The 24,812-nt window shown below is 42.3% G+C and overlaps 1 protein-coding gene across 2 annotated transcripts in view; it reads right to left on the minus strand.

Annotated features, from left to right (window-relative positions):
* Window positions 1-24,812, minus strand: part of CHST11 (carbohydrate sulfotransferase 11) — a gene marked incomplete at both ends in the record, with an annotated part of 168,838 nt that overhangs the window by 75,155 nt on the left and 68,871 nt on the right. For both annotated transcript variants that reach the window (XM_084279593.1, XM_084279592.1), the window contains one exon: window positions 19,702-19,793. In XM_084279593.1, coding sequence (XP_084135719.1) covers window positions 19,702-19,793 — 92 coding nt within the window. The remainder of the gene's footprint in view (window positions 1-19,701; window positions 19,794-24,812) is intronic.

Below are 24,812 nucleotides of genomic sequence, written 5' to 3' on the forward strand. Positions count from 1 at the left end.
ACGTACAGCAATCCTAGGATACACACCTCCACCTCTGTCCTGGGACCACGGCTTCAGAAATGAGCACATGAGAGAAGCACGGGGTCCTCTCGCCACCTCCACAGCATGATGCTCCCATCCAAACACCAATTAACTCACCAGTTCCCTGACTTTATTAGAGGCAAGAAGAGGGCAGGCTTGGCTACGTGAATACAGCAAACAACATCAGAACCACTGAAAGATAAAAAGACATCTGCTGGCCTTCAAATTTAAGGTGGACAGATAGTAAACCCGTCTTTGAGGACAAAGCGGTCCATCCAACTCTTAAGGTCAGAATCTAAGCTCTAGTGTAAGTCCCTGCAGCTCTGTGTAAGATCTGAAGAAGTACAGATGATATGTGGATGATACATGCATGAATACAAGGGACCTTGTGCTGGCAATACTCCAGCAAAACACTCGGTGCCAAGTGGCTGCTGGGTGAAGGAAAGGACACAGAGAGCAGATCAAGACCCAGCCAGATGATTTAATCTAGCTATAGGATCGATAAGGTCAGTAGCAACAAAAACACATTAGCATTTCTTCATCAACCCTGACCCTTCAAAACCTGCAGAGGCTGAGAAAACGCCATCGCGAAGAGCCATCACAGTGAGCTGCTAGGGGTTTCTGATGAGTCCCAGGCTGCCTACAGCCAGAGTACTCTAAGTAACAAAAGCAAAACCAGGAGAACGTTACTTTATAAAACACAATTAGAAGAATTTAAACATTGTTCGATGGAATGATGCACTGTTCCATGTAATTGCTTGTTTGATAAATAGCAGGCAGTTAGAGTGCACATTTTTAGCCTTGAATTATTGCCAAACTGAGTTATTTTGTGAGGTAGAACTGAATCAGCAGTTCACTCACAAAAATTAAGCCCTGGAGAATGTGAAACAACGAAATATTTCTACTCATTAAAGAAGCTACTGGTGCTAGGTAATCAGCATACAGAAACAGCACCAGGAAGGTGCCCCGATCACTTTTCCTGAGATTCATCTGGTATGCAAATTGTCTACAGCTTGATAGCATCCTTCAAATTTATTTCCTCCAAAGATTTACAGGGATGTCCTTGTTGCTGCTCTTCACTACAGGACCACAGTGCTCATGAGACATCCCAGAAGCTGACTGGGGCTCCCCAGGTCACCCCCATGAGCCTCACCCTAAAATCAAGTGGTGAAGACAAAGGTTATTTCTGTACCAGATAGTGTTAAAACTCAGGAGTCACTTAGTGGTTCATGGAAAGAAGTATCATGGTGGCAACCCCATTCACCATGGACACAGGTCCTGGCCCTCAAGGCACAGCATGTCTTGACACTCATGGAAAACACTGCAAGGAACTGATGGCTAGATATTGCCCCTTTCGCCCTGGTGACTGTCCCCAGAGAACAGCAGCAGCAGTAACATATCTGATTTGTGGTTAAATCCACATCTGACAGTTCAGCATCCTTCAGAAAATAAAAAATTCATGTCCATCCATATGTGTAAATTACTTTTGGAGCATATATAATAAAAGAATTCAGGACACTTTACACAGATAATAGTACCAAGGGTAATTTGCTTCACAAAGAAAAAAAATCGTATATATTTCCTCCTACAGTGTGAATTCATTTCCCGCTGCAGAATATTAGCCTGAGTTGGAATATGTGCAAATTTTGGTTCCAAGACAATTACATGTTTTGGAGCTGATATTTCACAAGTCATTAAAAGCACAGACCGAAGCTTTTGATGCTTTAAAAGGCAACGTCTCATTTTTCCAAAGAGAATTACAATCTCCCTTTCTAGCTTTCAGAGATATTGAAACATCAAACTTTACTTTCAATTTTGTTACAGTTGAGAAAAAAACTGTGTAAAGTAATTTGTAAGAGTTTTTAAATTTTTGTTTTAATTTCTCCCCTCTCTCCTTGGAGCCTCTGTGGTTACTGGAGAGTAGTTTTACAAGTGGAATAGCACTGATGCAAATCGAGAATGATGCAAAGTTGAGAGCAAGCCTAAATCCATGCTGACAAGCCTTTATATCTTACAAACACAGTGTGTACCTCTTACTCTATCTGTTAACTGCTCGGCATCTTGGGAAGGATACATCTTCAAATACATGCCCAAGCACGCTGTTATTTTGGGATATATAATACAGAGTCTGGGAGTTCAGAACAGAAAGTGATGAAAAGTAACAGATTAAAAGGAAGAAGTGTAACCTGGCAGAGGTGCATTATCCTGGGGGAAAAATTACGAGTAAGATCAAACATATTTATTCTTGTAAGCCTTTCCCGCTGACAGTCAGCAACCCAGCTGTATCCAGCCCTCAAGCAAGTGATGTGTCAGAAGATGGGGCCCTGCTGAATGGCGACTTGAGACCGGAACTGGACATGCAGGGTCACCACCAAATCCCTGGTGCTCAACTACTTCCATCCCAGCCGGTCCCAGCTTGGTGGTTTGTGCTTCAAAGGTTACGGGCTGAACAGGATCAGTGCAGCAGATGCATATACCAAACCGGGACACGCCGGATTGGAATAATGCACTTGGTATTCTGGAAATTCCTTCCTAGCTGCTATTTTTAATACCTAGTATTAAACATGCTCATGGATATTCCATTTCCAGAACGGTTATTACTATTCAGTTGCCATTAATGTTAATGGTGGGTGTTGGTTAATGCCAAGCCACGGGATGAAATTATTTCCTTTCCCATCTGGGTTTCTACAGTCTTAAATAAAATAAAAGGAGACTAGTGAGATCACAGCTGAAACATTCATCCTGATCCCCTCCACCGCCACACATTTGGGAAGAAACCTTTGTTTACAGGATAAAGCACATCACCGGCATTATCCCCTCTACCCTACCTAATGCGTAGTGGATAATACTACAGTTAAAAATATTAATGAAAAATGACTAATGGTAACTAAATGATTCACTTAACTTGGCTCTCTCTATAATGTATTCTTCATATGACAGGCATTTATTAGCTCTTGCTGATGACTCCACAGACACCCCGCTATGCACAGAGTGCCTGTCTACACATTAAAACTTAATGCACAAAGCAAGAATTATTGATGTTAGCTCTGTTCTAAAAGGGCGTATCAGCAGGAATTTTTTTTATTATTATTTTATTTTTTGCACTAGCTTTAATTTTCCTTAGCTGCTGAATAACCATGGATTTTTAATTTTATCAGAAGCTAGTGGTCCAAAACATCTATTAATTTCCCCACAATATTATTTTCCCCACAACCGTTGTCTTTTTAACGTGATTATTTTTTTATAGACACATTAAAATAAGTACACGTGACATTTCAAGACTCTAAAAAGCAGCTTGGAAGTCCTAGCGCTCGCACACTGTGCTGCTATCTGTGTGCCTGGGGAAGCAGCGAGTCTTAATGGACCTTGTGTTTTCCTCAGGATTTCATAATTTTTAAGAGCAGCCAAATGCTGATTATTTGTCGAATACTGCCTTGAATATATACATACAACTGCCTCCACTTTACTGAAAGTATATACAGTTAGGAACGAGCTGGAACGAAGTGCTTCTGCACAGACCTGATGAAGCATCTCACACGCTGGCACGCATTAGCTCTGTTGTCTCTTCCACCCAAGAAGCTGCCTGTTGCTCTAAATCCCAAGCCTTGCTTTTGACATTTGCTGGGTGCCCACTAAACCTGGTATAGATGTGCGATTTAACTGCCTTCTGGGGTCCCTGGGTGAGATCTTTAGTGTCTACTCCCTTGACACTTGGGAATCAGCTCACACAGCATCAGGATGAAGAGACTGGGGCAGCCTGAGTTTTGCTGGTGGGAATTTGGGTGGTCTCTTCATACCTGAGACAGCTGGACCACAAAATGCCATTTCCTGCAGCTGGACAGATCCTGCCTGGAAAGATGTGGCTGGAATCTGCCCAAAAGCCACCTTCACTTAGACCAACGTCTAGATATTGCTGCCGCTGCCTTGCAAAGACCCGCAAGAAGGCACCCAGCCATGGCTGCTTCAGACCAATTCTCCACTGCCCTGAACCTGATGTAACCCTTAGACCGATGGAAAGCGAGTAAAGAGTGGATGCAGAATGGTATGGTTTGGATTTGGCAGACTAAGACACCTGGTCTCCATCCCTTCACCAACTGAAGGAACTTCATAAAACCTCTACAACAAATGGGGGAAAAAAAAGAAAAAAAAAAAGAAGAAAAGAAAAAAAGAAATAAGTCTCCAAGCTCCAAGTTGAGCAGTTAAGTGCTCCCTCCAATTCTTTCCCTCTGAATAGAGATAGAAAAGGAAGCACTTTCAAAAGTGCTTGAGTGCCTGTCCCTGAGACTTAACCACCCGACACCTGAATGAATCACTCCTCTAATTGCCAAAGCCAGGCTGGAAACAGACTTCAACCCAAGAGAGGCATTTTCCCTATGCCTGTGCAAGGCTGCTTTAATGTAAACGGCAACTTAGACCAGGTACAGTAAGGTCTATAATCTTTTAGCTGTGTTTAAACAAAAGAGAGGTCAACAGGCTATTTGCAATGATTCATTTTTAGATTTCATGAAATTATAACATAAGGAACAATAAAGCTTGACCTTAATGATCAGGAAAGAATGCGGCTCTGTGGTGCTTTTTTTTAAAAAAAAAAAAAAAGCTGAAGATGGACGGAAATGGAATGATTTGTTAAAGAGATAGATTTGATAAAGGAACATTTTTCAATAATAAAAGTGAAGAATGCTGTTCCAGCTAGACATTTCTTTTCATTTTTATTACACAGACAGTGCTTGATTACAGTTTAGGGAAATGAACTGAAAGAACAGATGTACTATTTTTTTGATAGGTAGTCAGAAGGGTATTTTACAGAGTCTGGGAAGAGTTGGAAGGCAGATCATTCAAAGGATAATTGAAGAATGATATTTAAACAGGTTACATTTGTGCCCTCAGGCATTAAACATAGGAGACTGTTTTTAATTCTCAACACGGGAGTTCACGTTGCTGTGAAGCAAATGAATACAATGAATTATTTTGTTTCAGAGACATGCAGTAAGTCCTGGTTAGCAAGTGGGGAATTTTCCACGATGCAGGGAAATAGCAACACTTTATTTGAAGTTATTTAGATCAAGCCAGATGCTATTCAGTTTAATATTCTTCATCATTCGTTATGTTATAGTGTCTTATTTTCCGCAGCAGTTTCAGAACAGAGATCAAAACCATTTTGGGGTAACGTAGGCCATAGCAGGAACGCACAGAGACAGACCCAGACCCAGGAGTCTGGCTCTCTAGCATCAGGACTGCAGAGGTCTTGCACAGCTTGTTGGGAAGCAGATGACAGCTGCTCTATGGCTCTACCGTCTGAGGGTGCTGGTGAAAGCTGTCAGGCAGGTGGCAATGCCTCCCCTCACTTGCCCCTCCAATGGACCAGATCTACTTCAAACATGAGCATCTCTGTCCTCTGCTGAGATGCCCCAACTTCACGCAACCCATCTGCACTCCTGGTGGCATGGCATAAGGGAAATACAGGGGCTGCAGGATTTTAGTGTTTAGCTTCATACTCTACTTTGTTCAAGCTACATCTTTAGTATGAACTCTAGTATCAGAAATCAGAAAAAAAGGTACCTTTCTAAGAGTTTCAGCCCCTACTAAGAGTTTTCAGCTCCAGGCCATGCTCTGAACTATGTAACAGCATCAGTCTCTTGAAAGGCCGTTGGTTCTCAGCATCTGATACTCCCCTCATCCTACAGAGTACACCTTAACCCTTTCCAATAAAAAACACGTATATCAATTAGCAAATTTCAGTGGAGTACACACTACATCCACATCAATGACACATTAGTTTATCGTGATTAATGTTGTGCACTTCATGCCAATTGAATTCCTAATGATTAGCCACTTAATTCTGAGCTGACACAATTACTCTTCCCACTGAGAATTACTTGTTTCAGCTCGAAGCTCAGTGTAGAGAAAGCCAACCATACCCAGTCATGCAAATACATCTCATGGCATCTAATTTCAGGTTTACCAATACGCACTTTGTATGCATAATAAAGCACTGGGCATACAAAACCATTGCCGTTCAAGAGTGGTAGGACTGCTGGCAGGACTGAGCACATCCCCAATTCATAGATCTCAGCAGCAGCTGGGGTATGTGTGCATGCATGCTCATACTTGGGCACAAGAAAGCAGTTTGCCCTTGGTCTGCAAAGGCCTCCACAGAAGCACTGGCTCTCCCTGATGTTATTGAGACAAACATTCCAGACTAGGTATGTGTCAGTGGAGTCTGCAGTAACAATGTTACATGTCAGAAAATCAAGTGGGTACATCATGATTTAGATTCCTTACAGTTAAGACCAAATACTTGGCTTGCCTTCGAGTAAGTGAGGAATTTAAACAGTGAATCTCATGGCAGCTGTGAAGCTTTGGTAGGTGCACAGTTTAGCTTGTAACCAGTAATTGTACTGGCCATCTTCTACAATAAAAACACTATGCAGACAATAATTATACCATCAACGTTGCCCTGAGAAATAAACAGGCACAACTCATTTTATAAGTGTGGAATCAGACATAACGACCTGACGACAAATAAAACACTAATAGCAAAACCAGCATTGAAACGTAGGGTGTGCTCATTGTGCAAACTGGCTCAGACAACAGCGCTGGCTGAATATAACTGCAGCAGGATGCAAGAACTGTGTCTTGCCAGGCCACTGCTGCTGCGACTTCGGCGTGATGATGATTACTGTATTTTCACTACGCTGATTCAATGAAAGCAGCGATGTTCCCACCATGAGAGAGACAGAATATGGTAAGACAGCTGAGCATCACTGAACAGACGTTAGTTCTCCAGGACCAGTTGCCCGATGGAGTATTTATAACAAAATCAGAGCTGTTAACAATGTGAGCGGCTTCAGTAGCCACTGGATGTGATTCCTCTCACGCGTGATAGAAGGGGTTGCTCAAACATCTGCAGGAGCCGGCAAAACGATGTCTGTTAACTTTCAAAAGGCATCAGACCATTTCATCACCTACACACTGACCTACCAAGCAGCACAGTATTTAGATTTCCTATTCCATGTGGACTTGCAGCTTTGCAGTGACATGTACCCTCGTGCTTCTCTGTATGAGGGATCTGAGGCTGATGCACCAGTGAAGATGCACATGGGAGCGTATTATTCCAAAAGACCCTTGTGTTGTCCAGGAGATGGTACTTAGAGGAAAGACAGAAGCTGCTTCTCAGAATTAACATTGAAGAATAAAGCAACACTAGCTGTTAGTTGTAATAAATTTGCAACTAATTGCTAAATGTGTGGTTTATTTACATTGCCTTTAGCTGCAGGCTGAGGTCTCCCCTTCGGTTTTATCTTTCTTTGGCCTCTGCGGTTACCCTCCAGGCCCTATTTCTCCAACACAAAACCCACGTAAAGAAACAACAGTCCCCTGTGTTTTCTAAAGATATACCCACAGGCCAAGGCCATTTGCATCTGGACTGCTTCCCTATTCCTATTCCTCAGGCCTCCTTAATAGAGCGAAAGGAAACACAACCACCACTATCTTCCGGGGCTCCATGAACGCCCCAAGTTAGCAACCACCAGTAGTTCTGTGCCAGATCCTTTGGCAACACATGCCAGCACACACATACACTGTGCAAAGCCAATCTGCACATGGTGAGAACTCTCGCAACATACAGCTTCCCAGGACAGCAGTAGGTTTGGCAGGGAAGGAAGCTTATTTATCTTCATTTTTGGATAGAGACAACTGACTGAATACATGGGGTTTTCTCATGTTGGTCCTTACACAAGACTGACTTGTTAGTGACAAGGTAGATCTTGAACCTGCACAGCTGCAGGACAGCCCTTAATAACAGATGGCAGTACTCTGCCAGTGGTTGGGTAGAGAGGTTCAGTGTCTCAGCAGATGATGCCTTCTATCTCACTTCTTTAGCCACCGATTTAATTACACTGATAATGTCATGAGAAGCAGAAATCAATTATTCATTAAAACTGCCTAAGAAATCATTCTTTTATCCCATGTATTTTGTTTCAAGATCATTTACACTTGGATAAAGGCAGTTTTCTTCCTTCAGCGTCAATATTTTATACAGTAACTCACTTAACAGCTCAAGTGAAAACTGAAGTGGGTCTGTTGAAGAAGACCAGGACATGATACCTTGTGCAAGGCATGAAGGTGATGCTTGAAAACCCCACCAATCTGCCTGCTGCATATCAGCAGCAGTGTAATTCAGGGATCATGAGCAGGAGGCATGGAGTGATCTGTTACATCCCTTTTGAAAACAAAGCCCTTCAATGCATTTACATCTCAGTCTCCCATGACTTTTAGAGGTTGCTGGAGGTGAGGACACAGATCTCATACTGCCTGTTTTCTAGCTCCCATTTTTAAGAAACACAAGACTTGGCCTGCCATTACTTTCTTGAGACAAAGAAATTTTTTTCTACATTCCCATTAAAAGCATTTTTATAAACTAAAAAGAAAACATTAACCTCTTTTTACCAGCAGACAGACAAAAATCTTTTCTTTTGCCTGGTTTGGTTTTGTACTAGTTTACTGAAAATAAGTAAATAAACCAGACTGCAGTTTTCAGAGGGACAAGTCTCTCCTCTATCTGCTTTATCATCAAGTGTCCACCCTCAGCCTCTTGAAGGCTGGCCCCACCACCTTCTGACAAAGCCACAACTGTAAGCCTGCACTGTAACTCAGCTAAAAATATTCTCATCTTTGAGAAGCAAGATTAAACCAACTCTGCAGACCCACAGCCACGCACCAGAGCAGAGCACCTCCATTCTTTGCACGGAGACTCAGATTAGCAGCAAGCCCTGCACAATGTGTGTGCTGAGGGGGCTAGACAAGCCTAGAGATACAGGGCTTACCCACTCAGTGACAGCGGGACTGTGCCTGGAAGGTGCAGTGTGGACGGGTTTGTTTCCAGGCTGTAAATATGTGGTGTTTAAATGTAAGGAAATCAAGACACAGGCTTCTGTAGGTCTAAAGGTATAGGGGGAAAAAAAAGAAAAGGGAAAAGCCTCTGTTGTGCCTACAAAAACTGCTCAGAATAGTCATTCTTGGCTATTACTTTCTAGAGTGATGTCACTGGCACAACAATCTCCTACAGAAAGAAAGCTGCAATTGTGGAAGTACCTAATATTGCATCTCACCTTCACCACAGGAACCTTGATTCAATTTACATTAAGTAAGACGTTACCCTTTGGAGAAGTACCAACAATTTCGGCTTCCCCTTACCAGTTCAATGAAACATTTCTTTTCTCCTTCAGCTGAGCTTATTATGAATATTTAATGTATCAAAATGAACTGAAAGCTACCACTGTGCATCTGCTCTCCCGCTCTCCGTCCATCTATTGACATCAAGGCTTAGTTCCCAAAATATGACATTAACTATATTGCTATGTAAATACAACTCCTTCAACTACCATTTCATAAGTAAAATGTATGCAAGGCAAAAGCCAAGCCTGGCTTGAATAGATGAAACTGTTCTCTCCCAGCTAGAGATGTCTTTGTTACTTTGGCTCCTGATGTCAATTCCCTGCACCAGCTTGTACGTTCATCTTCTGTCCTCTAATTGAATTAATATTCACTTCCTCTTACTAATCCCCAGATGCTTGTCTGAAATGATCTAAGACACAGCCCACGTTTACAGGGAGAATAGAAAAGATTTATATTAGGGCATGAGTTTGATAGCTACAGAGGTTTGCTAATTTGCTGTGCAGCCAGGCAATCCAATTGTGGGAATGTTGTGATTATTTTTCAACCGTTCCTCTAAAGCTTGCATATAGTGTTTTGCTTTTAGCCCTGTGCTGAAACCACACTCAGAATAGTGTTCAGATGTGATTTAAGATCGAAAAGAAAGGAACACTCCTTCCTGGATTTTCCAGGCACTGTACATATAAACTCCAGTGCACTGTAAATTTGCCAATTTTCTCTGGTTTGGCTACAGTTATTAAATCACTGACAGGGGGGAAGGAAAAAAAAAGGAAACCTTTTCAGCATCAGGCTACACTCTTCATCATTTTCTAGGGCTACAGAACATGTGGAATGGTGAAAAGGGAGATAAAGCAATGGTGGCAATCAAGCTCCCTTCCACTGGATACACTGGAATCTAAATTTTGGTCTTTTTAGAGCTTAGGATGGTAAAAGTCAATTTTCAAGAGGTCAGGTTTCATTTTTCTCCCAAGGTTATAAATGGACTGGAACATCTACACTGACAGTGTGCTGGAAAACACAGAACACAAAGCCATGCTGCTCCTCCTCCCACGCAACCACACAACCGTCTCAGCGTGAAGGAAATGAAATTTTGTTCCCATGCTGCCCCCGTGTTTTGCCGTTGCCCCAGGAATATAGGGATGGTTCAGAGCCCAACCACACTGGGATATACAACTGCTACAGGCTGCTCAAACAACAAAGGTCTGCTTGAGTGGCCCTAGACTGATTGCTAGCTGCTACGTTATTTTTACAGAGGGGAAAATAAAAAAGACCTCAAGAACACAAACACTGGGTTCGCTGTGTTCCAATGCTCTATTGATATTACCTTGTAAAAATACTTTCCCCCCCTCCTTTTCTTTCCACACCTCTTCCATATGAGTAAGAAGCAAGGTCTGAGAAGCACTGAATAAAAGCAGTTCAAGCGTGGCCGGCCCAGGTGATGATTACTGCAACAACCAATCCTTCAGTCTGACGATTAAACAAGCAAACCTAAGAGCAACTCTGACAACCAGCAGTTAGGGTGTTTCTTTCCCATGCATGGGGGGCACACCTCCTCTGCTTGATGGGATTCGGTTCCCAGTCCTCTGGGTTTGGGAGAGCACCTTGACCACCAAAAGTAGCAGCTCGGGCCCCTCCGCTTCAAACTTCAGATTCAGTGGACTGTTCATTACTGTCGTCACCAGGTCTGACGGTTTCAGACAAAGATCGACAGTGAAAGGCACAAATTTTCTCTTTGTTTTCCTAGACAACAGATGAGCGCACAAGGTCTTGAAATGTCCATGGCTCTTTATCATAGCCTCAGATCATCCTGACAACAGGCTTAATAAAGAGCCTGTTAGCCTGAAATCCCACTTGCTGCTTCTATTTAGTTTCAGAACGCAAGACAGGAGCAACAGGAGAGACTGAAGACACCGCATGGCATCACTCACATACATGACTTGAGCACACCTGCTGCCAAACGTGGGATGCACAGTCAAATCACCTCAAGTCCACCACTATCCCTCTACACATAAGATTAATCCCAAATCAACCCAAGTGTATCCCAGCTACTGCTATTGGAATAATTCAGCCCCAACAGCTAGTTTCAGTCATCCCCCATCTGCATGTCTTCCAGTTGACCTTTTCATTCAACCCTGTCCATACCCATGGGGTGAAGCCACCTGCTTCTCCAGCGCACTAAGCGAGTGCAGCATCCCACTTGACTCACCTTAAACCTCCCCACAAACTTCATGAAAGAGAAAACTAACTTGGAAAGTGTCCCTAAATAATCTGTGCTTGATTTAACGATTTACAGGCTGCTACAGAAGGGTCTACACGCTGCCTCCCCACAGTACCATGGATTTCCATAGCACACTAATCCCAAAAGGCATGCTGGCTTCTGCAGCCACATCTTCAAGGGTCAGCACTTCAACCTCACTTTGTCTGCAGTACTTCCAGAGAAAAAATCCTGAATCTCTGTGCATAAACAGACAGGTAAATGATTGCACTTTTACCAAGTTTTGGTAAGGTGCAGCTGGTTCATTACTGAGGTTAATTTCTACTGCGCAGAGCTAAAAAGTGAATGAATAGTACATACCAGTATTACATAGAATGTCAATGAATATTACAGGTCAGTTTGTAGAGCCTGAGGTGCTACATCAGAGACAGTTAACTGTAAAAATGGGATTGGGGAAATCTAATCTCTGGAAAATAATTGCAAATTTAAGTTCTTCTGCCCCTCCTTGATATTAAGGTTAGATAGTAAATGAGAATTACAAGTACCAGTAGGTAGGTTAGGGAGCATACAAACAGGAGGGGTATCAACTATTTAAAAGGGTAGAAAATGGCAGCACAAGGGGGAATAGACTGAAGCTAAAGGAGGGAAGGTTTAGATTAGGTATTAGGGGGAAGTTATTTACAGAGAGAGTGGTGAGGTGCTGGAACAGGCTGCCCAGAGAGGTGGTGGATCCCCCATCCCTGGAGGTGTTCAAGGCCTAGTTGGATGGGGCCCTGGGCAGCCTTGTCTAGATCCAGGCCTGGAGGTTGGTGGCCCTGCCTGTGGCAGAGGAGGGTTGGAACTCTATGATCCTTGGGGTCCCTTCCAACCCAGACCATTCTACGATAGATGGGTTTTATGTCTCTATTCTTTCATTTTCCCGGATACATTACAGTCCCTCAGGAAGAGCAAGGTTTCTGCTGGGCTCTTAGGATTTAAAGACATCATCTCATCCTGTTACAAATGGGCTTCAATTCTGCTGCACACAGTTAAGAAACCTCTTTGATACCAAAAAACATGGTGGGGGGAGAGGGGGGGGAGAAGGCAGATGTTTAAACAAACACAGTTGCTACTCTTCAAACAACAGAGTGCTGCCCAAAAACTACTTGCACCAGAAATAATCGAAAGAGGCTAGAGTTTACAAGGTCTAGGCTGAGAATACTGGGATACAGCTACTTCGCCAGCGATGCTGGAGCCCTTGTTAAAGCGCAGACAGAAAGGATGCTCTCAGCCACTGTGCAGGAGCCAGTGGCAGAGATCTCTGCTCATTACACCTCATTGCAAACACTGATATCCTTACACTGCCCTTTGCTTCCTAATCCTCCAAAACATCCACCTCCATCTCCCAGCAGTTTAAGGTATCCAGGTTTTCTGGTGTGTAATTTCCAAAGTGGTGGGGGGGAGGAACTTAATGCAGAGAAAAGTGAGGTGCTCAGTTCAGGGAAAGCATCTGACTCAATACACTTCAGGTCACCAGAGGTCCAATTTGGAGACAATTAAACACAAAAAGCCACTCAACAGGACTAGGTCAGATGCTAGAGCCCAGGTCTTCTCTCCATCTAGATACCCCAGCATTTGTCTAACAGAGAGCCCTCACATCGCACATGGATATCCACCTTTGAAAGCTGTGTTACGCTCTTTCCCCTCTAACACATATAACCCTTTTGTTTATGGCCATGCCTCCTGTATGATTAAATACTTCTTCTCAAACTTTATGCCTCTAGGAAGCCTTTATATTAAAAGTCTCATGCTCTCTAAATAATAAAATATGACTCAAGTACTGCAGACATTAAAAAGAGGCGTCTCTGCTGCTTCTTCTTCTATCAGAGAAAACTGAACTATTGTGAGTGACAACTGTATTTTTTCATTTCATGCAGGTAACAAGTCTTTTATTAAACACAGGTGCCAAAAAATTCTTCCCAATGCACTGCAGTAACTTGAATGAGCATGTCCTGGGGATAATTTTGGCCTCGAGTGCTGGTAGTTACTGTACATACTTGTCTGATTAATTCCTCTTGACTTACAAAGGCATCCATCATGTCACAACAAATGATCTATGAAGCACACTGTACCTGAAACCCTCCCCTCACCAAGCCATTTCCCCATCATCTAAAACAGGTTCTTATCATTTGCAATCAGTAATTAATAACAAAGCATTCTCACTAGTGCAATTTTCCTGCTAAGGTTAATGTAATATTTCATCGCAGGCCAGCTGCTGTTTTATGACTTCCAAGCATGACAGTTAAGTAATGTCTTTGCATAAGAAGTCATCCACGGAGTAAATCAATTATCTCCTCTTTCATCAACAGGTATTTTGCTGCAGCGAGGGACGCTAATTACATATAAAGTCACTGTTTACCAACAAGAGTATGTACCCAAAGTTTGGCATGGTACATTGTACATTGACTTTTCTTCCCAATGTCTCCACTCTGCATCTTTTCCATTAAGGAGTTTTTAATCTATGATCAATCAAACACTGTGATCATGAGCCACACTTACCATGCTGATGTTATTGGCACAAATCTGCCTACAAAGACCAGCAACAACCAGTTTTCAGTAATGGTAACATTTTTTAGCCACTTCTTGCCCTCAGAAAGGACACATGTACTTACAACTGTTCATAACAATTGCAAATCATCATTAAATTTGAACATACTTATTCTTTATATAAGTTGCACTGTTTTTTCATACCCCAAAGTTCATGCGGGGATATCTCTATTGCTGTCCCTGGGAGGAAATTCAGCCAGAACATATATATATATATGTGAAAAAGGGAGAAAAAGTAGAGAATAGTACTGGTGTACAGTACTCGTGTAATCTTCCTGTCTTGCTGCAATTGGCAAGTTACTTTGGAGGCCTATGTTGTTTCCCCCACACACTCCCTGCCTTTTTTTGATTGACACAGTAATTGTCTGGCATATCAGGCTCTTCTTGCATGATGATGTAGCTGATGAAGATGAGTCTGGCTCAGTAATCTCGTGACCCAGAGGTTGTTGTGCACTGGCAGACTATCACGAGTTGTTTATTCTCCTGCTGCCTGTTCTGGTCACCTGCTGCCAGAGACAAAACACCAAGAGAACTGGACCTTTCATCCTACTCAGTGACCTGCCCTCTGGTTCTTGTGTTCTGAGAATGAGAAGCTGCAACAGGCAGAAACAAACTGTACAGTGCTCAGCAACTCTGGATTGCCGAGGGCAGCAATACCAGGTTTAAAGCATTCAAATCTTTCATTCAATGTGCAGATAGAGCTCAAACCACCAGGTTCACCACAAACCTCTGTCCAGGAAGCAGTACAGTTACCCACAGAGTCATCCTAGTGAGTGGAAATCAACTGAAGAGAGGAAGTTACAAGCCCAGAAAAAAAGTTAACTGATGTGGGCTGAACCAGGCCAATATTTGCTGATGCTATCCAGGCAGCCTGAGCCACGGATAACCACACAGCAGCTCCAAAAAAGGAGCATTTGTGGTCTGAGGTGACTAAGGATGTATAAACACTGTCTGCAAGGCAAGAGCTCATTTTCTTCCTTTCACTTGGTGGAAGGAGGGGAGAAAAAACGCAGAAGCAATAAAATAAATGGGTCATTTCAGAATAACTGCACCAAAACAGACCAATACAATTTCATTAAAAAAAAAGGCAACACGGGGCCCACAGCTCTGACTCACTGGGTTTAGTAAATCACTAGACATCCTGGCTCCAGCTCCCCCAAAAGCAGCCACCTAGAAATACATCCCCTCAGCAGAAAGAAATGTGTTTGAAAAGGCAAATAACAAATGGCAAACAGCGTGACCTTTAGTGAAATAGTCACGTGGACTCATGAATTGAAGTCAGGCAGTGTCAAACTAAAAACTGAAACAAACTCATCCTTGGATTTGGTTCCTAATGGAGACAGGACTGTATCTCTGCTGTGCTTCTCTCTGCGGCCTAGACAGATCAAATAATGGTGTAGCCTGTATTTAATGAGAATTAAATGTTAATCTTGACAACTAGAAGACAAATTCTAACTTTATGCAATTATTTCGCATTTCTTTAACATTTGGTCTACTTTGGTTTGCAACTTCTTGCAGTTCAGTAGCACAGTCATTGCACCAAACAGATCGACATTAATCACTAAAGTCTGGAAAGCCTCAAGTATGATGCTGCCCAATTCTGAACTTCTGGTGACTCCAGCTCATGGGCTGAGCCACAATTACCTGTTATTTTTGGAACAGAGGGGCTGAACACAGCCATGCAAATTACAAGACACAGTTCTATACATTGTCTTCTAAGAATATCTTTTGCAAATATTTGTTTGTCCATATTCTTAAATTCCTGGGGGTCTGCATACCAAAAAAACCCTACCCAAGGTACAATGCAAGCTTACTGCACGTTCCTGCATGGCTCTCCATCTGTGTTCAGTTACATCTAGAATTTTCTCCTTTGCTACTTGCTGTGTATTGAATTCTCTCTTTCCATTTACAAATGTGTGTGAAGGAAAACAGTTCTGCCTTAATACAGATCCAAATTAGCTTTTTAATAAATTCATTAAAGAAATGGTCCATTTCAGCACTCAAAATTTGCTCCAGGTACATCCTCTTCACCTTATTACTAGACTTCTACCTGAAAATGAAAGGAAAAGATAATAGGGTCTCAAAAACAGGCTGCACACTGCCTGCCACGTATATGGAGACTACAGCCTGGAAATCCACTTACTCAGTGTAAATCCAGTTCAGTTATATTGACTTTTCTTTCCCTCATGGTATATTAGTGCTCATGAAAAATCTTCCAGTGAAAGCCCTAGAGAAGAAATCTTTTGTCCACAGACAACTGCACTTCCCACATTCTGCTCTATTACAACAGGCAAAAGAGCAAAAGTGTTACTCCTACTTTTACAACAATCACAAGGCCAGACACTCAACAAAAACGTCAATAATGCATGGGCTTTGTCACAGACACTTCCTTTAGCCCTAATTCAGTACTATCTCCACCCATTTATCCTCACCTCCACCAAATATACAAACAGTTATAATCAGTCCCCTGAAAATTTGACTGTAACTCTAAAATTCAACTCCTACCAGCCACCGAGACCATCCTTTCAGTCACCTCCACACCATTGCTACATTTGAATTCACTCAACCCAGATATTCCTTTCTGGGTTTTTTGTTTTTGGGTTTGTTTTTGTTTTTGGTTTTTTTGGGGGTTTTTTGTTTGTTTGTTTTTTATTTTATTTTCCCTTTTTCTTTTGTGTTTTCTTCTTTTTCTTCCTTTCCTTTCCCTTTCCTTCCCTTCCCCAATCATTTACCAAGCCAAAAAGAGATTAAAGAGAGAAATGACAAATCTGCAAATAACTCAAACAACTCCATAGAAGGAAACAAAACACTGCAGGATCAGAGAGGCTGGTATATGTCAACACTGTAAATACCCACAGTCAGAGTCTCAGCTGGTGCAAAACAACCCGCCTGGTTTTATGAGGGCAGAGCAACCTGATGTTGAACACACAGTAGAAAAACCTTATTTGTGTTAAACTCCAGCATTTTTAAATCAGAAAGTATTGACCATACCTGGCACCTAAACTCTCATTTTCTCTGACAGGGAATGGGCAGGAGCACGGTCCACATGAGGATGTTAATATGGGCCCTTAATACCACCTGAAAGCAGGGAGCCCCGTGCAGCCTCTTCCCTTGCCCACCTCTCTCAGAGGTCCTGGAGACATTCCCAGGAATGGCAACAGCAGCAGCAATGGTTGCACTTTGCTGCCTACCCAAGGAAACCTGAAGCACATGAAATGTACGGTGCGCTCTATAGCAGAGGATGGAGAACCACAGGTGGGTTCTCCTGTTATACCAGATCATGTAAAACACATGCACATAGACAGATAAAATATTTAGTCACAACTGCACACCTAGTTTGTAGTAATCCAAAGCCGTAGCTGCAGGGCATCTTTCAGCAGCCTACGTCTGGTGTTTGAATTATACAGACTCCTTTGAACTACAAGGAAAACTACTACAAATATCTGCTCAATCAGCTCCATCGTTCCTCTGAGGCAACTGAACTGAGTGCTTAAGGGTTCCTGTGATGCCACGCACAGCCACTGGCATGCAGCAAAAACACATGGGTTCACCAAACCAAGAGTCAAACAGGTTCTGATGGTCAAGGGTTAAAGATCTGACCAATGATTTCAATTATATAGATAGATGAAGAGATGTCAAGACAAAAATGCCTTCTTGTGTATTTATTATATATCAACTTCTGCCTTGACTTTACAAATGGCTGAACACAACTGCTTCAGCATGAAACTGATGAGAAGGATTAGGGGTCTGATCTCCACCCCCCCAACCTCACATCTGCTGGTGAGTTCTTGAGGCCAAGAATGCTACTGCAAAAACACAGACCTGTTTCTGCTATCTTGGAGGCACTTATTTGGGAAAGAATGGAAAAAGAAAGACAATCCATGTGTTTGAAAAAATATTCTACAGGTCATCTCCAGTCTGTTGTCTTCTATGGTGGCCTCTGCTCACTGCCTTTTGTTACTGTTTTCCCAAAGTGCTCATGCTTGCTTGCCTGACACTGCCCGTCCCTCTAGGACTGAGCGCAGTGTGCAAAGCCCCATCCAAAAAGCAAACACACACCAATTAAGAACAAAGACACAAAAACTAAAAAGCTTGGTAAGAACAGATGGCAGCAAGCTGAAGGAAACACATCACCTGCAAGAACTGACACGCTTCCTCAACACTGACTTTTCTGGCTGGCTCGTAAGCGACCTCAAAAGGGACGCTAATGATTTGCTGGTCAAGCTGCGCAGAAAGGAAGGAGAGGTGGGGTGATGGAGCTGCCAGCTGTGTCCCCTGCTTCAGGAAGCTCAGGAAATCTTTTCAGTTGACCAAGCTTGCAAGGGCTTTGAGATTACAACCCTTCAGTGGATGGGGATGTTTCTAACGGGATGGCCTTTAACGATGTTAAAGGGCAAGGAGGTTTTGACTGACACACAGCAGACCCCAGAGAGACTAGTTACTTAGCCAGTCTCTTTTCCCTTGACCCACCCTTCCTGAGCATCTGCAAAGAGTCTTCGAATTTAACCTGAAAATGCTAATATTTTTCTTTGTAGCACCAGATTGGTCCCCTTCACAGCGTTTACATGCACTTTGCATTTATGCAATGCTAACATGCTAACTCCCAAAATGGCCAGTATATTAGTATGATAAACTCATGTTCCCAGCAATGCAGAGAATTCAAACTGAATTAGAAATCAGCCTATGTTCATAAATACAACACTACTGAGCAAATGGAGCTTTACTGCACTACGTAACAGATACCACATATCTTGGGGTTGTTGTCAATTCTTCATATAAATACTTTCAATCACTTAGACTTCATTTTGCACTCTATATAGTGAGTCTCTTCATAATCAAATAGTATTTAAAACATTTACTGCCTTGTTAAATCTAACAAGTTAGATTTATTGGGATAGTCACTTTCCTTAATAGCCAATTTAGTAAAACTCAATGTATTCATTGATGGATAAATATATAATAGGCGGTTGTTAAACTTTAATAAATATGTTTAATAGTCAGCTGGCATTTTCTCTCAATGGCAGCACTTCCTCTCAGCTGCCAACAGGAAATGCTGCTCCTGAATGTGCCAATTCAGCCCACGTGTAGGGAATAAATTCATCTAGAGGAGTGAAAAGGAGCACAAATTTCAGGTACCTTTCCTGTGCTGCTTCTCACAAGAACACTAGTTGAGATTATCCTAAACTCCCACCAAGACCGCCGGGTGTTAAATAGCACACAGTGTTTGCCTAGACTCCGTACAAGCCATGAACCAGGACAGGAAGGGCAGCTGGCTACATGAAAGCCATACAAATGATATTCATGTATTATTATTGCAATTTACAGTCTTACCACACTCCTTGTTTCGTGTATATCATGTTGCATTCTCTCACTGCACCCTGCCGCCCCGTGTGCTGATCGACAGATTAAATTACGATGTCTCAGTTTCTAGCTGGGCTATCTAAAAGGTAGTCTTTCAAGGCTCTTAGTTACCCAAGAAAAAATTTTGTTAGAGGAGTCCACATCATTAGATGACTGAAAACCTTTAAAAATCAGGCCCTTTGCTCAAACTGTAGTATTTTATGGTTCAACTCTGTGGGTCCCACAATCAGTCCTTCAAGCCAAAGGCATTTACTGCATGTAAATAAGAAAAAACAGATCAAAATATCTTCAAGAGAAACTGTACTCATGCTCTGGGCTGGCAAGTTTGGTCATAGACACGAGACACTCACCTGGGTGGGATTATAAAGTTCCTGAAGTGGGCTTCTGGATCCCTTCCGGCAGCAAATGTCCATCCCAAATGGATTTCTACGCATTACTGCAAGGGGAAATTGAAATTAATACAGGTTAGCAACACTGGTTAGCAGTAACCTACTGCAATACATAAAGCAAGAATTAGGGGATTTCAGAGACAGTGTTGTGTGTTATTTCCTAATCAACTTTCACTAGAAATTGTCCAAAAAGCTAAATCTTTTATCTATTGTGAGAGTTATTAAGAAAAAAAGCTGTTGTCCAAAAACTCTGGGTGCAAAAAAATTCAAGTACAGGAACCAAAGCAAGACAATCATCAATGGTGCCAGGTACCTGCTTCTCTGATTATCAGGGAGGAGTCAGATGGATTCCTACAATCAGCATCCCTGAGAGGCAACGTTTGAGCCTCTCTCAGCCTAAATACAGAAGTACACAGGAACCTAATATTAAAAGATTTCATTTTAAAGTTTTCGGGCTCCGTCTTTGGTTTCTCCTAGAACAGACACTCAGCAGTACATGACGTGCATGCAGCCAGTCATTGCTGCACTTCTTGCTAGGAACTGTATTTTGCTCTACATACTGCAGCTGAATATTTGACTGATCTGAAAAACAATATATGCTATGCCATCCCAGTTGGAGATCAGCAAGTTTTCAAACCAAAGGCTCTGTTAAAAGTCTGACTGAGGAGCATTTCGGGTGATCAAGTGTTTCCAGAAGAGACCTTGATCTGAGCCTCAGCAGGCACAGAGATCATCAGTTCCAAGTTAGACCTTTGTGGCCTCCAAGTCTACGTAAGAAGCCATTTGGCTCCAATCACCCTCTACAGTCATGAGGAACACAAGAGCTTCCCTGTCCTTCTAATCTCACGTGGCCCACATCCTCCTCATCAAACGTTCTTCTGCCCCAGCTTGCACTGTCAGCTACTGAAGGAGCATCAGGCAATCAGATGCCCGCATCAGGCATCGCAGTGAGGGGAGATTTGTCTCATCAACGTTTAATTAAGACACAACTGAAAGGAAAAAAAAAGAGATGATCCTGCTGGGAATCCAATGGCATTAAAGCAGAGTCATGCACGCTCTTGCCACCGCTTGCTGCAGTCTTGTAACCAGAAACTAGTGAAGTGTCCTACAGCAACAGTCCTGAGCTGCACCGCACGCAGTCATGACATTGCAGGCTTCCAGCCAAGAGTCAGAGAATAGAGTCAAGTGATGGTTTAATACAAAGGGCAGATACGCAACTGTAATTGGTACATCAAGTAGCACGAACCACAGAAAGCTGTATACAATACCAGTCTGGAAACATAATAAGATTCCTTCATTCCGTTTGTATCTGCTTTTCAATTGAAGGTAATTACCTAATAATGTGCCACATTGCTTTTCCCCTGAGCAAAGAGAGATTCCACAGGTCTTGCAGCAGGAGTCAGACATATATGCTTAGCAAACAAACTGACTAAATGCTTTTGTTTTCCTTGCAATTAGGACGGTAATGTTATTAGAGGCTATGATTTTAATCCACGTGTTTAAATACCTGATTAGCTTGAAGCATTTTTAGTCACACAGCTGAGTACTGCAATTCCTTCATTTCTGTGCTAGTGCGACGTTTTTACTTACAAAGTATTTAAAACAGTTAAAACTTTAAAAAGGTTTTGTACAAGTAAAGTCAGCTTACAGTGTCTGGAAGTTGTTTTAGGAATTAATAAAACCAACCTGAAGTGCGGTTGTGAGACATCCAGGAGTCACTCTAACCACAGAGCTCCTGTCTATCCCACCCCTATCTGTTGTTCCCCCCCTCCATACTCTTGTGCCAGGAACAGTGTCCAGGGATGTTTCAAAACCAATTTCGTAGCTCCCTCACATTTCCAGGAAACCTTTACAGAATGGAGCCCCCCATAAACTGCAAAACACATCAATTCCATTAAAAACACAGGAGCCTGGGGAAAGGAAGAGGGAATGTGTCAGTGCCCAGGTAATCAGACTGGGATTAACCAGGATCCTGAAATGCTGATGCTGTGCTCCAAAATGAAGAACTATTCTAGCATGGCGTTCCCTAATTTATTACTTCACTTTTCATTTCCATTAAACACAGTAAACAGTAACGTGCATAAATGTATCCCTCCCTGCTTCACTTCACCAGCAGGTATCAACACAGCAACACTTTATATGCAGCAGCAACAGCCATAAAGATTAAATTATTTGCACAACATGCAAGATTTGATTCCCAGATGCAAACAAACAAACAAACAAAAGCAACTGTCTCCCCAGCAAAACCTAAATGCTAAAGCAGAACCATAGTCACAGAAGCCATTAAATCTTCTTTATGATTCCCAATATTACTTAATTGGTTTGTTTTTTCAATAAAGCCTGTAGAAGACTGCGGAGTTAGCATAGCAACACAGTAGCTCAACGCAGCACTTGGTTCCCTGTTCTGTTGGTGTTCAGGAGCAGCACGCCCTGGCACAGCTGTATGCAGCACCTCTGGCACACCTGGAATTCCCATGCCCGGAATTTAACCGCGGCATTGACATAAAGAGGAACACTCCCCGTTCCTGAGCAGAAATCCCCCTTGCGCCCTTTGCAGAATCATCCCTGTGGTGAATAGCTATCAGGGGTGCTTAGATCTAGTTCAAAACACGTGCTGGCGTGCCCGTGGACAAGCAAGCTCACTTCTCAGGGCTCCTGCATCCAGCTGTCTGCTGCCTCAGCTTCTCTTAAGGCTGTGTCGTGTTGCATGAACGATGTGACCTTTTTGGCCTGAATCTCATCCACAGCAAAACTGCAGGAAGAAAACCGCAACAGGGATGCTAACTGCTGCTATGCTAATTTTAATAACACTTTCACTAAGACTCCTCACACAACTCTGATAGTGAAAATAGGGAGAAAAAAAAGAATCAAGCCCTTTATCTTCAACAAATCTTATTAACATAGTGAATATCTAAATTTACATTTTATGGCTTGGGCTGATCTCCATACATAATTACAGTTAATTATAATCTAATGGTAAGTATTGCATATGCATGGCTCTGAGAACTGATTAAAAGATCACGTTCATGCACACTAAGTGTGTGAAGCAGCTGACAGCAGCAGATAATGCCTTTAAGGATTAAAAAGTAATGTTAATACTGCAACTGCAGCAAAATCAGCAGTCCCCCGAATTTAGCCAGGACTGAGAGCAATAGAATGAATTGTTAGCTTGTTATCTGAATACAAGAGCTGGAAGAACAAGACTTTTCTTCCACCTCCAGAAATGATCCGTTCAAAACACAATCTTGGCCCATTTTGTAATCTGTGCCATCACTAGTCATTAATTTAACAGCAAGTCTGGAGAGCATGTTAAATGGGCACCCAACTTCAGTTTATCAAGAAAGATTGATAAACAGCCCTGCAGAATACAACGCTCATCAACATAAAAATCACCTATGTATACATACATAGAGAGAAGGAAACTACAAGCACCTCAAATTAGCTCAGAACAGAAGCATCCATGTACAACTTGGCAGAAGGCATTTACAATGCACTTTGTAATCAACAAACACCCCATCCCAGCATGAGAGACCTCCATTATTCCCACAGGATAAACAATGATAGGACAAAATAATAAAAATAAGAAGCCACATGAATGCAATCTCTGTCTCTCCCTATCAGGAACTACAGAGAAACTGAGAGAGGGGATGTGGTGGCACTTCTCTACGGAGATTACTGGTCTGAAATATTGGGAGTATCTAGACAGAAGAGAAAGGAGAGGAAGGAAAAAAAAATCATAGGAACCAAGAATCTTACAGACTTAAAACCATAAAGGTCACCTTCTCACAAAGTGTCGGAAGGGTGAATGAAACCATTTCTCACAAGCCTAAGTGGGATCAAGTCACAGAGGAGACTTTGCCGGAAGAGAACACAAATAACAATGGCCACATCCTCCACTGGTCTTACAGAGACAAGCGAGTGACATTTCCGATGCTGGGTATATCCATTCAGCAGCCACCTATATCATTACCACCTTACAATCCCATAAATGTCAGATGTTCCCATTCCCACAACTTCTGTAGAATAGAAGTTCTCCAACTGCTATCTAGCAGCTGTTTTCCTACTAGGTAACATTTAATTTACATTTCTTGGACTATTCTAATTACTTGCACAATAACTAAATGTAAAAACTTTACCTCTGTTCATTGCCTCTTCAATTAGCTGTCTCATATTACAAATATTTGAAAAAAGTTCTGAGGACATATTAATATTTAATTTTTCATTACATTGCTCTAATGTACAAAGACAAAATTCCCTAACACAGCACTGCTTAAAGCTGATATACATAATTCATTCTGCCTGTTTGGGATATGCGTTGTCTCGCTGAGACAAAAGCATGCGTTGGCAGCAGTATGGTAAGACTCGGGCTGAAGATGGGATCCTGTTCTTGTGCTAAACAGAAAAGCTATAGACAAGTCAAATACATTCCTTTTTCTTTTGGTCTGATTTCTGTTCTCCTCTGGACTAATTTCTCCATGAAAGGCTGAAAATTGACAGCAGTCTACTTGCTTCTTTTGGCTGAAGCACACTGCTTTCCTGCTACCACTGCTGTCCAGCTGCCCCTCCTTTCAGGCCAGGGTTAATGTTTTCCATGGAGCATCTCACTGAGAGCAAAGTACAAGTACGTAACCTAGTACCTTCTTCAGCCGAAAGGAGTTTGGGCTGAACAGTCACTTAAACATCCCTTACCCAACCTAGAGAGAAAAATCTGTGCCACTCAGCTCAGACAAGATAGCAGCACAAAACCAGTTACTTAACATCTCTAGCCATGTTTAACTAAGCTACTGCCCTCAAATTTCCTGATTTTTTAGAGCAAAGCAAGACTAATTAATTATACCCATACTGGAGGCTTAGAGAATCTCTTCAGCTAAAGATTTGGACATGGTTTGGACTCTTGCATGGCCTTCTGCTATGACACCAAAGCAGCACATACAATTACTTCTCTTTGGTACACAGGATGAAGCACTAAAATTCACATTCAAATGCTACACTCAACACCACCTCAGAGACACAGAGACACCCATTGCTCAACTAGAAGCATTCATCTGTAAAACTACTGCTCCATC

The sequence above is a fragment of the Gallinula chloropus genome, assembly GCF_964237585.1.
Source record: "Gallinula chloropus genome assembly, chromosome: 1".
NCBI classification, from domain to species: Eukaryota; Metazoa; Chordata; class Aves; order Gruiformes; family Rallidae; genus Gallinula; species Gallinula chloropus.